Here is a 14,801-nt window from a genome sequence, read left to right as displayed (position 1 = left end):
TAAATTCTACTACAAAAAAAAAAAAAATCTGTCCAGCTTGTCATTTTCAGGTCATCATCTTTAAGTTATTACTTAATGAAGCAATATGCATAAATACTTCTAAAAACAAATAGCTTTTGGAGTCCTGTTTGAGTATGCAGAGTAGGATGCAGCACTCCAGTGGGGCTATCACAAATTTAGTTCTGAAAATTCACTTACAGAAACCAGTAACATCTCCAGCCTTAATGACTCTCCAGCATTGCCTCAACACAGATTGCCAGCCATGTTAAAAAAATCACTCAATTACGGATCGTTCAGAAACCCTACTCTCCAAATGAACATTCAAAAAAAAAAAAAAGAGAGAAAAGAAACTCGCAAAACAAATGAACTCCCGTGTGGTATCACAAAATGACACACGTTGTAAACACAAAAGGAAAGGGCAGTGAAAGAATTTGGGAGAATCTAACCAAGCAGATTGAGAGCGGCAAAAGGTGTGACTTAGACAAATGAGGCTTGCCCCAGACACCTTGTACTAGAAAACAGAGGATGGTTACCATGTTTCCAGTCTTCAGTTGAAATGCTTCACGCTCCAAGTGGATAATCTCAAAATGAAGTATGCTGTAAAACCATAGTGGGTGACCTTCTAAGTCCTTACATTCTAAATGAAAATCCCCATACATTTGTATAATGGACTCTGGTCAGTATTTGGATTAATGTTCAATTTTACCAAAATGACAACTTTTTATTTCAGAAAAAAACCCCACTCCCCTCCCCCCCATTTTAAAGATGTTGCATTTGCTTACAGTATTCTGTGATTATGAACTCAACACTTTTTGTTTAGGTGAGTTAACACTTAAACTAAGTGGGAGAGGTCCTGGACACTCACATTTCAATATTTTCAGTAGCTTCACTGAGATGAAATTGGCATATCATCAAATTCACCAATGTAAGTGTACAAAGAATGGTTTTAGTAAACTTAAGAGTGTGCAGCCATCGCCACAATCCAGTTTTGGAGCATTTCCCTCCCCCCAGAGTTCCTTCATGCTCATCTGCAGTTAATCCTGACAGGGCCGGTGCTATGGGGAGGCAAGTAAAGCATTCACCCCACGCACAAAATTTAAAGGGGTACCAAAATCTCATTAGTCACAATAGATAACACTTTAGTGCAATATTAACAAAATCGCAATTCAAAAAAATCCATGATGAACAAATATCACAATTTTAAATAAAGACTGAATTTGACCCTTGAACTTGCTATACCCAGCCGTACTTGCCTCACCCTAATCCACTACTTATTAGCTTCTCTCTGCTCCTCCTATGTCCCCAGAAACCACTAACGTATTTTCTGTCCCTATGGATTTGCCTATCCTGGACAAATGGAGTAAATCTTGTTTATCCATTCCCTTGCTGATGGATATTCGGGTTGTTTCCACTTTTTGGTTATTATAAATAAAGCTCCTATGAACATTTATAAGCCTTTGTGAGGATGTAGGTTTTCTTTTCTCCTAAGTGAATAGCGAAGTGAAATTGCTGTGTCATATTTTAAGTGTGTATCCGACTATAAGAAACCACCAAACCATCTTCTAATTTGGCTGTAGCATTTTGCATTCACGCTACTGACGGATGAGAGCTACAGTCATTCTACATCCTGGCCACCACTCAGTACTGTCATTTTTATTATAGCCATTCTAGAGGGTATGTAGAGATATCGCATTGTGATTTAAATTTGCATTTCCCTAATGACTAATGATGTTGAGCATCTTTATATGTGATTATTAGCCATTTGTATATCTTCTTTGGGGGAAATGTCTATTCAAATCTTTTGTCCATTTTGAAAATTGGGTTGTCTTCTTTATATTGGGTTGTAAGAGATCTTTATATATTCTGGATATAAGTCCTTGATCAGATGTATGATTTGCTAATGTTTTCTCCCAGTCTGTGGCTTGTATTTCATTTTCTCATGATGTCTTTTGAAATGCCAAAGTTTTGAATTTTAATGAAGTCCAGTTTATGGAATTTTTAAAAACAGATTGTTCTTTTTGTGTTTTGAAAATTCTTTGTCCAATCCAAGATCACATAGACTTCCTCTTACGTTTTCTTTTAGTAGTTTTATAGTTTGAGTTCTAAAACTTGGGTGAGATGCTACAATGAATAGTTGTAGGCAGTGTAAGAGCAAAGTGAAAAAGGTCACTGAAAGGGGAAAGTAGGAGGGTTTTTAGGAAGAGTTCTATATTCTTTCCATTTTTTTCTAGATCCAATCTCTAGACAAATGAGAAAATGTTTCAGCTCAGTTAAGGAGGAAACCATGCCTGTTTGATCTGATCAAGGCTTACTACTAGCTTTATCCGAGAATTATTAATATTAGCTGACAATGTTGCCTTTATCCAGAGTCCAGATGTTTGCTATGATATGTATAAATATACGATACTATAGAAATGCATGAAGGACATTCAAAACAACACCGGTAACACGCTCAGTTCATGGACGCAGGCACACAAAATGGCTTGATGGTAATTTGTCATTGGATGGAATGCTAAATGAAAGAAATCTGGACTTGAGATGGGTGAATGCCAGATGTACATGAATGGATCACAGCCACAGAATGCAAGGAGGCATGGAAACAAACCTTGGAGAAATATCACAGCCTTGCTGCATAAAGGCACCCAAGGAAAACCAAAGACTGTTAAATATTCCAAATTCATTTGGAGGGTCAGGAGGGCTTTGCGGATCACGAGGTTCTTCATTGTTGTCTTCCAAGTGCCATTCATAGGGGCTGAATCTGCTGACCAGGAAAAGAACTACACTGACTCCAATGTAGGCGAAGACGATGCACATCCAGATTTCGTAAGCCAAGGGATCCAGAAATGAGAATACGCCTGGTTTTGATTTCTGAGGCTTCTTTATCATGATGGAGATGCCCAGGCTCATAAACGGCTTTGAGAAATCTATCACTTCTTCACGGACCAGGGTTATGGTGAGTGGAGCGACAGCTATATCAGCCCTCTGGAAAAAAAAATTTTTTTTTCTTTTAGAGATAGCATTTCCATTATTCATTTGCCACTTACTAAACCTCCTTGGTGGAAATATAAACTCTTAGATCACTACAACCGATTGATTTGTCAATGCTTTGATCAGAAAAGTAGTAGCATTCAATGGGTTGTAAAAAGCTTTAACTTGATGGTAAGGTGAGGAAAGGGCACTGGCTGGCTGGCCGCTTGGCCTTTTGTCCTTTGCAACCTATTGTTGACTTATGGCAACTGCCTCAGTTTTTCTTTCTTAGAATTTTTCTGCTACCTTGCAACTCATCTTGTACTCCCTTGTGACATATCACTGCTTAACTCTTTTTTCTATAACTTTATTTACTTATTTTAATGTTTATTTTTATTTTTGACAGAGAGAGAGAGAGAGAGAGAGAGAGAGAGAGAGAGTACAAGCTGGGGAGGACAGAGAGTGAGAGAGAGAGAGAGAAGCAGGCTCCAGGTTCTGAGCTGTCTGCACAGAGCCCAACCCGGGGCTCAAACCCACAAACTGTGAGATCATGACCTGAGCCAAAGTCTGATGCTTAACCAACTGAGCCACCCAGGCTCCCCCTTTCTTTTTTTTTTTTTATTTTAAGTAAGCTCTATGCCCAACATGGGGCTTGAACTCATGATCCCGAGACCAACATTCACATGCTCTACGAACTGAGCCAGCCAGGTGCCCCGATCACTGCTTAACTCTTGTTTTCTTAATTTTAATTTTCATGCTCTTATGTCTTATCTCCCTCATGTGACTGGATATTTTTGAGGGGCAAGCAAGTAGTCTAGACTCTGTGCCTCCCTCCCCACCATGAGGTGCAACACAGGACCACAGTACTCAGTGTAAAATTTACTTGAGTGTTTGCTATTATTCTTGAATTATTTTTTTCAGAGCATGTCTATTAAAACATAGGTTCTTTAAAGGCAGGGACTCAATCTTCTGGGTTTCTTTTTTGTATCTGTCACTGCAACACATTTTAAACCAAAGAAACTAGAGATGACTAAAAAATAAGTGGCTGACTGTTGAAAATAATCTATGTAAACATGAAAGAATTCTGCATGGGCAAGAACAAAGGTAAAGCTGTTATTAGAATACGTATGAATTTATATAGGAAACCATCATGTCTAGTGATAAATATCAGTGTGGCACTCACATGTATTGGATCAATAAAATAAAAGTGTCAGTAGTAACCCTGCATAATGGGCTCAGGCTAAGGCAGGCAATGTTTTTATATTAATCCCATGAAAAAAGACGCTAGAAATTTTCTTTTCTTTTCTTTTCTTTTCTTTTCTTTTCTTTTCTTTTCTTTTCTCTTCTTTTCTTTTCGGTGCTAGCAATTTCTACACTTCATTCTTTTGTCTTCCACGATTTTTCTTTTTTAAAATGTTTATTTATTTATTTTGAGAGAGACAGAGAGTGTGAGCAGGGGAGGGGCGGGGGGGGGGGGAGAAAGAGAATCCCAAGCAGGTGCCATGCTGTCAGCACAGAGCCAGATGAGGGGCTCGAACTCATGAACTGTGAGATCATGACCTGAGCTGAAACCCAGAGTCGGATGCCTAATGGACTGAGCCCCCAGGCGCCTCCACAACTATTCTTCTACAATAGTAGTAGGTTTAATAGACTTTAGTCTGGAGCCAGGCCTTAAAATGCATACCTAGAAAAATGCTTCTCAGGAAAGCTTTTTGGATGGTCCATCAGATATGAAGTGAAAACACCAATTTTGAGGATCATTTTTTTCTATGTTACATAGGGTTATATCTCAATATCCTTACCAGTGAGGGGGGAGATAATGATGAATTCTGAGATAGAAGATGTTTTCAAAGAAATGTTTTACTACCTTGAGCTCCATATGGTGGTTCAAACTGGTTCAAAAACACATCTTAATTAATTTAAAGAGAAATGCAGATAATACACAGCCAGCTACCATTTATTCGCTGCTTACTCTGTGTGTAAGCACCTCATATATATTATCTCATTTAATTCTCACAGCAAACTAATCATCCTCATGCTAATGAAGGAGAAACTGAGGTCTGGGATTAGAATACTGGTCTTCAGATTTCAGAACTCATACTCTTTTTCTGGTTTGTTTCAAGTTATTTAAATTCTAGTTAGTTAATATATAGTGTAATATTGGTTTCAGGAGTAGAATTTAGTGATTCATCACTTACATTTAACACCCATAGCCCATCACAAGTGCCCTCCTTAATGCCCATCGCCCATATAGCCCTCCTCCCAACCCTGCCCTGGCAACCCTCAGTTTGTTTTCTATTGTTAGAGTCTCTTATGGTTTGCTTTCCTTTTTCTTCTTCTTTCCCCAATATTCATCTGTTTTGTTTCTTTAAATTCACGTAGGCGTGAAATCATGTGGTATTTGTTTTTCTCTGACTGAATCGTTTTGCTTAGCATAATACACTCTGGTTCCATCCATGTCATTGCAAATGGCAAGATTTCATTCTTTTTGAGGGCTGAGTAATATCTATTTATATATATATCACATCTTCTTTATCCATTTGTCAGTCGATGGACTTTTGGCTCTTATGGCCAAAGACCATAAGGACTTATGGACCAAAGACCATAAGAGCCATATGGACTTATGGCTCTTTCCATAATTTGGCTATGGCTGATAATGTTTGTAGAACTCACACTCTTAACCACCATAATGTCCTAACTCTATAGACGTGTACAGGTTTCTGCTATACACTACTTTTAGGTACAACAATCAACCCCTCTCAGGTTCCCTCCAGTGTATATCTGAGTGCCCGTTCCGTGCCAAGCACTACTCTTGGTGCTGGGGATGAAGCCGTGAGCAACAGACAAAGCAGGCACAACTCCTCACCCTTGTGGAGGATGTCCTGTAGCCCAGGGGAGCTTCAGAAAGTATGTATTTCTTGAAGCCAACAGTCTGCTGACCAAATCTACCTGAAATGCTCACTAGCATCTCAGACCACCCCAATTGTGAAGTTAAATCCATCATCTATCACACAAAAGCTGATTCTCCTCTAAGTCTGTGAGTGATGCTTCTTCCAAACTTTTTGCAGTCCCTGATCCTTACCAGTCCCATCATCTGTGCGGGCGATCTTGCCTCTTTCTTCACTGAGAAGATGGGCGCCAGCTGACACGAGCTCTATCGTCTGTGTCCTTTTTCTTCTCAACATATTGCTGTGCCTTCACCTATTCCTTTTATAAAAAATATTTTATTTTTTCTTAACTAGGCTCCACGCCCAACTTGGGGCTTGAACTCGTGACACCAAGTTCAAGAGTCGCATCCTCTACGGACTGAGCCAGCCAGGCACCCTGATTCACCTATTCCTTCTTTCACTCCCATCTCTTAGCAAACGAACTTTCTTTTTTTTTAATGTTTATGTATTTCTGAGAGAAACGGGGGAAGGGCAGAGAGAGAGGGGGACAGAAGATCCTAAGTGCAGGCTTGAACTCACAAACCATGAGATCATGACCTGAGCCAAAGTCGGACACTTAACCAACTGAGCCACCCAGGAGCCCCTGAAATTTCTAAGATTTAATCCACTTATTCCTTGAATCCCATATTCTTTTGTCTCTGCTTAAAACTTAGCTCCAGGGCGCCTGGGTGGGTCATCGGTCAAGCGTCTGACTCTTGATTTTGGCTCAGGTCACGATCAGGTTTGTGACATGGATCCCCAGGTCAGGCTCTGTGCTAACAGCACGGAACCTGCTTGACATTCTCTCTCTCCCTCCCTCTCTCTCTGCGCCTCCCCAGCTCATGCTTTCTCTCGCTCTCAAACAAACATTTAAAAAAAATCAGCTCCATTTATTCTTATACTAATTTTTCCTTCTTGACCTATCCCAATGGTTCTCAATGGGTGGCTCCCTGGACCAGCAGCATCAGAGTCACCTGGGAACTTGTTAGAAATGCCAATTCTCAGGCCCCATCCCAGATATATGGAATAAGAAACTGTGGGTGGGATTTGGGTGGCCCTCCAGGTGATTTGAATGCTTGCTGTCATTTGAAAACCATGACTTGGTCTTATTCACTTAAAATCAGATTCAGGTAATTCTGTTTACTGACAGACAGAAATGAGACAAACCCCGCCCCTCCCACCTTCTTTGCTCCTGCTACCTTCTTAACCATACGACATCTTTCTCTATTACCTGTAATCTTGTTGAGTAAATACACCTTTACCATGTCTTGATTTTTAACACCACTTCGTCCTTATAAAACACCCGTGATCTACCTTCTACTCCCCACCCTTCCGATTTATTGACATCGCTTCTTCAACTATATACTTGGTCACCAAATTCCAAGTCCTTCCCTCAGACATTAACTGCTTATGTGACCCCACTAGCCTTTTGCACGATGTGCTCTCTTTCCCTGGCTCTTTGACCCTGAAGACCATGGGTCCTCCTACCTTATGGCATGTTCCTTCTCTGGCATTTGTTCCTGGATTTGCTCTCTTGACCGGCCGAGGCGTACCTTTGGAGCCTCAGAGTCTACTCACGGGGCCGGCTTAGGGGACATCCGATGAAGGTTTGTCGAGTAATAAGCAAGACTCCTTGAAGGCTCTGTCCTTCACTTTCTCCCCTCAGGATCATCACCTAAGGCTTCAACACTCCCCTCCTAGCTTGCAGACTCCTGAATCACCAGTTCTGCATTTATAACCAGAGGGAAGCCAAACAGCAATTTTTTTACCTGTTTTACCCTTTCGCCTGGGGCCAGACCTGATCTTAGAAACAAAAGCTACTGAGGAGAATGGAATTGGCCAGAAAGCGAGAGGGTCTTTTTCTTTTCTTTCTTTCTTTTTTTTTTTTTTTTTGGCTGAGAGAGTCGGAATCAGCTAGAAAGAGGCTTGGTGCGCCAACAGAAATCACAGATAAAGCCACCTTCTGTCCTTGCCAATGTGTTTCGACCTCCATGCAAATGCCCCTCTCGTATCATTTCCCATTTGATCTCATTTGAATTTAATTAGTTAATTTAACTAGTTTTCTTGATTTTTTTAAAGTCTAAATAATTGAGAGTTCTAAGAGAAATGGCCATTTCTTTGTTTTGGAAGGAAGAAATAAGGGGCATTTGGGTGAGAAAATCACTTTGGATTGAATTTAGGGGACCTGGGTTCTTTTCAAGCAGGTAAAGAAAGGAGTTTGAGAATTCTGACACCCTTTATGGGGGGGAAAAAACCCCAACATCTCGGCAACAAACAGCCAGCAGATGCTAAGCACGGCTGAACGCTAACAAGAAGTGGCTAGAGAGACAAAACACAGCTTCTCGTCTGTTTCCCAGGAACACGCAGCAAAAGAACAGATTCTCAAAGGACGCCATTCCTAGTAGGAGTACTTTTGAAGTCACAGAAGACAACAGAAAGAACTTGCTCCCCCCAGGCACTTGGCTTTTTCCCTCTGTCTAGCTTTTTAACCTTTTCTGAATTGTTTCTTCCTAAGGAGCTTTTTCAAAGAAGGCGGTGTTAGTCTGTTTTTTGAAGGGTGCTCTCTCAATGAAGAATAACATTAAATCTGTGCTCGACTAAGCCTCATTGATGTGGACCTGGTTCCAAAATGAGAATTCCCATGCTGAATCTTAAAAAAAACAAAAACAAAAACAAAAAAACCCAAAACCTATTATGGCCGGAAAAAGACAAAGGAATAGCAAAAATCAGATGGAAGAAGGCTCAATCAATAGAAAGGAAGGAGCTAGTGATCAGCCAGCCGGATAGGGGACTTAGCAACCCATCCTGTCTCTTGTATGCCTGGTGGGGCCAGCGCGGCAGAACTGTCCTGTCCGCTCCCAGGCAGCTATGGAGAGGCCCTTGCCCTCTGCCGCCACTGTCCCCTCCTCCACGTGAAAAGGATGTTGTTATGGTCAGTTATTTCAGGGCCCAAGATCTGCTTGGCATAATGTCTGTGGAGCAATCAAGCTGGTTATAAAGGGAAATGGGAGGAGCCGGCAAGTAGTGTCAGAAAACACCCATTTAGCTCTCTTGGAACTGCCACAGCACGCAGACCAGGAGGAAAGTCGTTTTCGAGGCAAGTTAAAGATTTAGGAGGCCAACATAAAGGCAACCCCCCACCCTCTCTGCTCAGAATGGCAGACCTCCGTGCGTCATTAATGCTCCTTCCTGGAGCATTTGAAAGAGAGCACACACATCACTTGAAAGAGAGGGGCACTTTTATCAAACCATCAGCCCTTCTGCCAAAGCCCAGTGTAATCACCTGAAGAATAGAAAAGAATATTTGGCGTCCGTTACTGCACCCTTGCTTCTCTGCCTTTTAGCTGGAAGGACAGATCGACTTCCTGTCTTTCTTAATGGAAAATGAATCTATCTTAGGATAGTGACAACCTAAGAGATAATTTCTTCTAGGTAGAGAAATGTCAGTGTGAATAGCATCTATAAAATTGCCATTTGTCCTGGGAGTGTGAACGGGTCTGAGGGTGCCCGGGGGCTGCGACCTGGAATCAACCACCCCCCAACCCCATCTCCATCCCCAAGCTCTCTGCTCTCTTTTGAGCCAGAGGTGCCAATATGGGCAGTGGTTTGGCCTTTCCCAAGGCAACTCTCTCCCTCCTATCTTCATCTTTAGTTCTAAGTGCTGGGAACATAAGGAACACAGCAGCTGCCTGCTAGCAGGCGACCCTTTGTCAATTAGAACCTCGATTTCTTTCCAGCCCTTTCCCTGACTCTCTTTTTTCTGTTAGATTATATCTCCTCTCAAAGGGCAGAAACCCCCAGCTGCCTGCTTTGGGTTTTCAGATATTTCAAGTGATAACTAGAGATGTGTATGGCATTATTCTGGAGGCCACAGATAAGCAGGATGGGTATCTTGGACGGAGAAGCTCATAATCCAACTAGATTGCAACCCCCTTGAAGGCAGATGGGGATGTTGTATCTGATATAACACCAATCTTCCCATAATCTGGCAAGCTTAGTAAACTGAGCCATTGTGACCCAGTGCACAGAGCACTGGGCCAGGAGTCAAGAAACCTGAGTTACAGTCCAAGCTCTGCCAAGCTTTGCAATTTTGCGACCTTGTCACAATTCCCGCCACTATTTCTGTCATCCCATCAGGGCTTGGTTGCCTGGTTTACCCAAATGGCAGTTCTAATGGCCATTCCTGGCTGATCCCCATATTTATCTGTAAAACGACTGAAATGGTAGGCTAAAAGATGTCTAACAGCCCTGTTAGCTACAAAATGTTTTTAAATGTCCTCTTACAACACATGCTATTTTGGAGCCATAAAAACTTGTGGTCTGTAAGCCATTTAAGCTGGGGACAATTACCATGTGGTGATGTTATAGACATCCAGCTCAAAATCAAAACTGCTAAAAGCAGGTGGACAGTTTCAAGTCCATAATGTTCTGAAGAGCTTACATAATGGGGCACATTGTGTCCTACTGACGTTTGTTTCAAAAATAGCCTTCTTAGCAATACAAGGTGCCCCAAACATCAACCTTGATTTGGTTTTCTTTAGAGGGAAAAAACCCATTTAGGAATCATCTGAAAAGAGGCTGATTGGCTTCTTTCTTCCTAAACAAATTTAATTCATTTGGACTCTTTCTGGAGACTTTGTGGTAGATACTGAAATCTTCTTTGCGAAGCTTTTTTCATCTCTGCCTGTCTTCATTTTTTTTTTCCTGCTCTGATCTGTTTTACATGCTAAAAGCAGAAGAGAAAATTCCCTAAAGATAAATCTGTGCTTATCTGTGTAGGTTTCATGTTCATTGCAAGAACTAGTTTTCCTCCCCCCCTTTTTTTCTTAAGCAACTTGCAAACTACAAGAGCCCAGGCGTGCCAGAAATGAATGCCTATGTTTTCACTTTTCTCCATTTCTATCATTGAAAGAGAAGTGGAAAACTTCCCAGTGCTGAAAGATTACAACTTCTAAATGAAGAGGAGGACACATTCAGCTTACGAGAGCATCCGCCTTCACCGAGAGGTCTTACTCCAGCATGACAAGAACATCCATTTTTCACAGCCACAGGTTTTAGAGGAAAGTGGAAATTGGCAATTGGTTTGCTGTCAATTCCCTGGAATCACCTTGTGTTATTATCCCAGAAGGCATCAGAAACTTGTTCTAGGTTGGAGGAGGGAGGATATTCCTATGAGAGACTTCCCTAGCTATTGCTTTTGTCTTCAGTAGAAAGAACTGGAGGGAATAGAAGGGAAGGCTCCTTCAGAAGAATTTTTACCTATTTGGCAGTGAAGAGTTGATTTCTAAATCACTCAACAAGGAAGGGACTCTCTAATTCTCAAGCTCCCTCACTCACACTTACCCACACTGGAAACAGAGAGAGAATGTGGAGATTAGGTGGGTGTAGTACAGGAGACACGCCAGAAGAGAAGCCAAAACCCAGTGAGAAAGCTGGGTCTTTGTCCAAACAGTGTCAGGAAATCTTGCTCTGTATCACTGGGACTAATGTCTTGCTCATTGCCAGGAGGGCACTCAGCTATTCACAGAATGTGACAGGTTTTCTCTTGAGACACTAGACAGCTCTGGCTGTTGAGTCACAATGGGCTGGTAGAACTCACGTCAGTTATTCTGGCCTGGTAGAAATCGACACCTGAAATTCATGCTTTTGTGGCGGGTCTTCTCCCCAGAAAGGCAGAGGCACCAAAAGCTTTTCAACAAGTTTCAACTATCTTTTACGATGGGATGGGTGTGAAATAACACTTTAGCTGTTGAGCAGTCTAGGGCAATGGTTAAAGAACATGGACTTCATAGTCAGAGACCTGGGTTCAAATCACTGTGTCACTACAGGCTGTTTGGTCTTAGCCTAAGACTTCACCTCTCTAGGCTTCAGTGTTTTCATCTGTAGAATGATTAACATGATGGCATCTCCCTTGAAGGTATGTTATGAGGATTAAGTTACATAATGTCTACAGAGCATTTAGCACTGGGTCTGGCAACTAGGAAATATGCAACAAATGGTAGCTAATAATAAGAATAAATAATGATAATGATATAAGATTGCCTCCGACCATGAGCTAAATTTAATGAATAATGCCTGGGCATGACTGTGTGCCAGGCATTCGCTCGTTAGAACAAAAAGTGAGGATCTACTATGGACCACGTAATGTGCTAAGTGCGGGGGAATGCTGTGAGCAAGACAGGACCTCTTGGAGCCTGAGTGCTGGGGAGATGAGGGATAGAAAAGAGAAGAAGACTTGACTGCCAACTCATAAAGAGGTTAGAGTTGTGTCAAGATGGTTCAGAGCTTCTCAGGGTCCTTAGGAAGCATGACAGGTGCTCTGCCCCTTGTTCAGCCCCCTGTCTCTGGCATTACAGGTTCTTCTCTTTCTCATCACTGAGTTCACTTGAGTCTCATCTGCAACTCAGCCCTGCGCCAGTTCCCAGGGCCAACCTTGACCCAAGACGGGAGATAATTGGCTCCAGCCCCATAGCTGGGGGCTGAGGTTCAAATTGCCTTCCTCCTTGTCTGACTGGAGGATGGTGCCCTAGTTTTGGTACTTGAGGTCCAATCTCATTTTAAGCCTTAATTCCTTTTCTGCGCCCTTATTTTTAGCAACGAGCTTCTCCCTTTGTACTTGTTCCTGAGGACCTGTTCCAAAAACTTATTTAGTGACCCCAGTACTATCTTCTGATGGGAGAGCTGTACCTTATTCTTGCTGATTCCCATCTGAACCTCATCCAATCCAGTCCTTAGCTTGAACCTCAGTCCAGTAATTAATTTTGATGGTTTCTTCTTGCCAACTTCATCTCAGTATATGCACCCTCTAGATTCCTCTGTCTCCCCCTAACCTGCTGTCTAGGCAAGGCAAGTCATTGCAAGTAATCCTTGTCTGTTAGATCTAAACGTCTGCAGAATACACTTGTCACAATGAGCACCGGGTGATGTATGCAAGTGTTGAATCACGATATTGTACGCCTGAAACTAATACAAGACTGTATGTTAACCAACTGTAATGAAAATAAAAATCAGAGATAACTAAACATCTGCTGCCACCATCTACACTTGGGTTAGTTCTCTAGTGACTGGTTCACCCAATGGGCAGCTCTTATGCCCAGTTCTGCCTGTCTCTATATGCCTCAGTGGGCGGCCCAAGATCTGACATTCCCAACCAGAGGCCAAAACCTTTTAAAGTAAAGCCACTGCAGAGCTCTGAAGATACAGCTGTACCCCTTCTGAAAGCCCTAATTATCAGTGTAATTCTTCTGTACTTGGCCCATGGGCAAGCCCTTAGCACAACGATTCTATTCCTTTATTAATTCATCCAACAATTATTTGTTGAACTTCCATTATGCACCGTGCTCTGGGATATTGAAAGAAATCAGATACGGCTTCTGTGCTCAAGGAGTTCATAGTCTAGTTGGGGCAAGTTCAGCTGAACTTGTAAACAGATCATTATAACACAGGTTCAAAAGCACTACAAGAAAGCAAAAAGCAGGGGTATCTAACCAGACTGCAGGTGGGTAAATGGTAATCCCATTCAGGAAGGCTTCCTGAAAGTGGGGACACATCAGAGTTCTGGAGGACTGCTAGGTGGCGTTAGCTGACTGAGAGAGGCAAAGGTACTTCCGGGGATGCCCTAAGTGACCTTTAGGGAGCAACACATACTTTTCAGTAGCTGGAACATTGAGTTCTAAGGGGAAAGAGTACAAGATGAATCTAGGGAGGTAGGTAGGTGCCAGATTATGACGTGCACTCCTTGCCATGCTGAGGACTTGGAATTTTATCCTGATTTTTATCTTTTTTTTAAAAAATGAAAAAAAATTTTATTTTATTTTTTGAGAGACAGAGAGAGAGCATGAGCAGGGGAGGGGCAGAGACAGAGGGAGACACAGAATCCAAAGCAGGCTTCAGGATCTGAGCTGTCTGCACAGAGCCCGACGCAGGGCTTGAACCCACGAACTGTGAGATCATGACCTGAGCCGAAGCCGGATGCTGAACCAACTGAGCCACCCAGGTGCCCCTTTATCCTGATTTTTAAAGTGGGAAACTACAATAATGTGGAGATCTGATTTGCCAGGGTAAGAGTAGAGGCAGGGAAATCAGTTAAATGACCGACAAGTGGTGAGAACCTTAACTAAAATGATGATAGTGGGATGAAGAATGTGTCTGAATTTGAGAGAAGAGTAGAACACAGGACATGGTCGCTGCCTAGAGATGAGAGAGCAGCGAGCAAAGGTGACCCGTTTGTGTAGGCAAAGTCACTGAGGCAGCAACTTCTGCTGCCTGACGCAGAGAACACAGAAGGGACAGATTTTCAGTAGAGGGCAGGCTGTATTTAATGTTGCCAAATAAAGTTCCCCTATTTTACTTTGCTTTTAGCCACATAATCCTGTTGCCCAAATGGTGCTATTGACAATCCTACCTTGACAGAAGTCAATTGGAGAAGAAAATGTTTTTTTTTGTTTTTGTTTTTTTTACAGACCACATGAAAACTCTACAATTGAATAACTGAAAATGAAATCCTCTATCATTGATAAGTGGAAAGCATAGAAGTAAGTGAAAATAGCGTTGAAAAGACTTACCCCATAGACAAGTTCCCCAACCATGCCATTCCATATTTTTGTCTCTGGATCCCTCGCGCCATATTTCCCATCGCCGACAATGGACAATTTGTATTTGATCCTCACGTGTTTGGCTATTTCATAGGCTAAGTCGACACAATAGCCTTCATATCTCTCATTTCCTTCCAGTTGCTCATGGTTCTTCTTATACATTACATATGGTGATTCCTTAGGGACCAGAGGGAGATCAAAGGATTACCCCTACACGTTATTCTAAGAGATGATGAACGTAATAACTGTCCCCCCCACCATGTGCCTGTTGAGGTTTGGTGTGTGAAGAGAGCCTTTAAAAAATGTTTGCTTA

General features: G+C 42.1%; 1 protein-coding gene and 1 long non-coding RNA gene across 12 annotated transcripts in view; one reads left to right on the top strand and one right to left on the bottom strand.

The window, feature by feature from the left end:
* GRIA3 (glutamate ionotropic receptor AMPA type subunit 3) overlaps positions 1–14,801 on the bottom strand; it is a 265,856-nt gene that overhangs the window by 60,563 nt on the left and 190,492 nt on the right. For all 7 annotated transcript variants that reach the window (XR_003418428.2, XM_027054336.2, XM_027054334.2 and 4 more), the window contains 2 exons: positions 14,459–14,665; positions 2,606–2,982 (listed from right to left, as the gene is read on the bottom strand). Coding sequence is in view for 6 of the 7 variants with exons in the window: in XM_027054336.2 (XP_026910137.1) it covers positions 2,606–2,982; positions 14,459–14,665 (584 nt within the window). In the remaining variant the exon portion in view is untranslated. The remainder of the gene's footprint in view (positions 1–2,605; positions 2,983–14,458; positions 14,666–14,801) is intronic.
* Positions 1–14,801, top strand: part of LOC113597642 (uncharacterized) — a 159,142-nt gene that overhangs the window by 51,756 nt on the left and 92,585 nt on the right. For 4 of the 5 annotated variants that reach the window (XR_008289850.1, XR_008289851.1, XR_008289852.1 and 1 more), the window contains exon 2: positions 14,357–14,428. The exons of the other annotated variant lie outside the window; for it this stretch is intronic. This is a non-coding gene — a long non-coding RNA (uncharacterized LOC113597642). The remainder of the gene's footprint in view (positions 1–14,356; positions 14,429–14,801) is intronic. 5 annotated transcript variants of the gene reach the window in all.

This window comes from Acinonyx jubatus, chromosome X (assembly GCF_027475565.1).
Source record: "Acinonyx jubatus isolate Ajub_Pintada_27869175 chromosome X, VMU_Ajub_asm_v1.0, whole genome shotgun sequence".
NCBI lineage: Eukaryota > Metazoa > Chordata > Mammalia > Carnivora > Felidae > Acinonyx > Acinonyx jubatus.
Note: the sequence above shows the minus strand (reverse complement) of the source record. Positions and strands in the feature narration are given on the sequence as shown.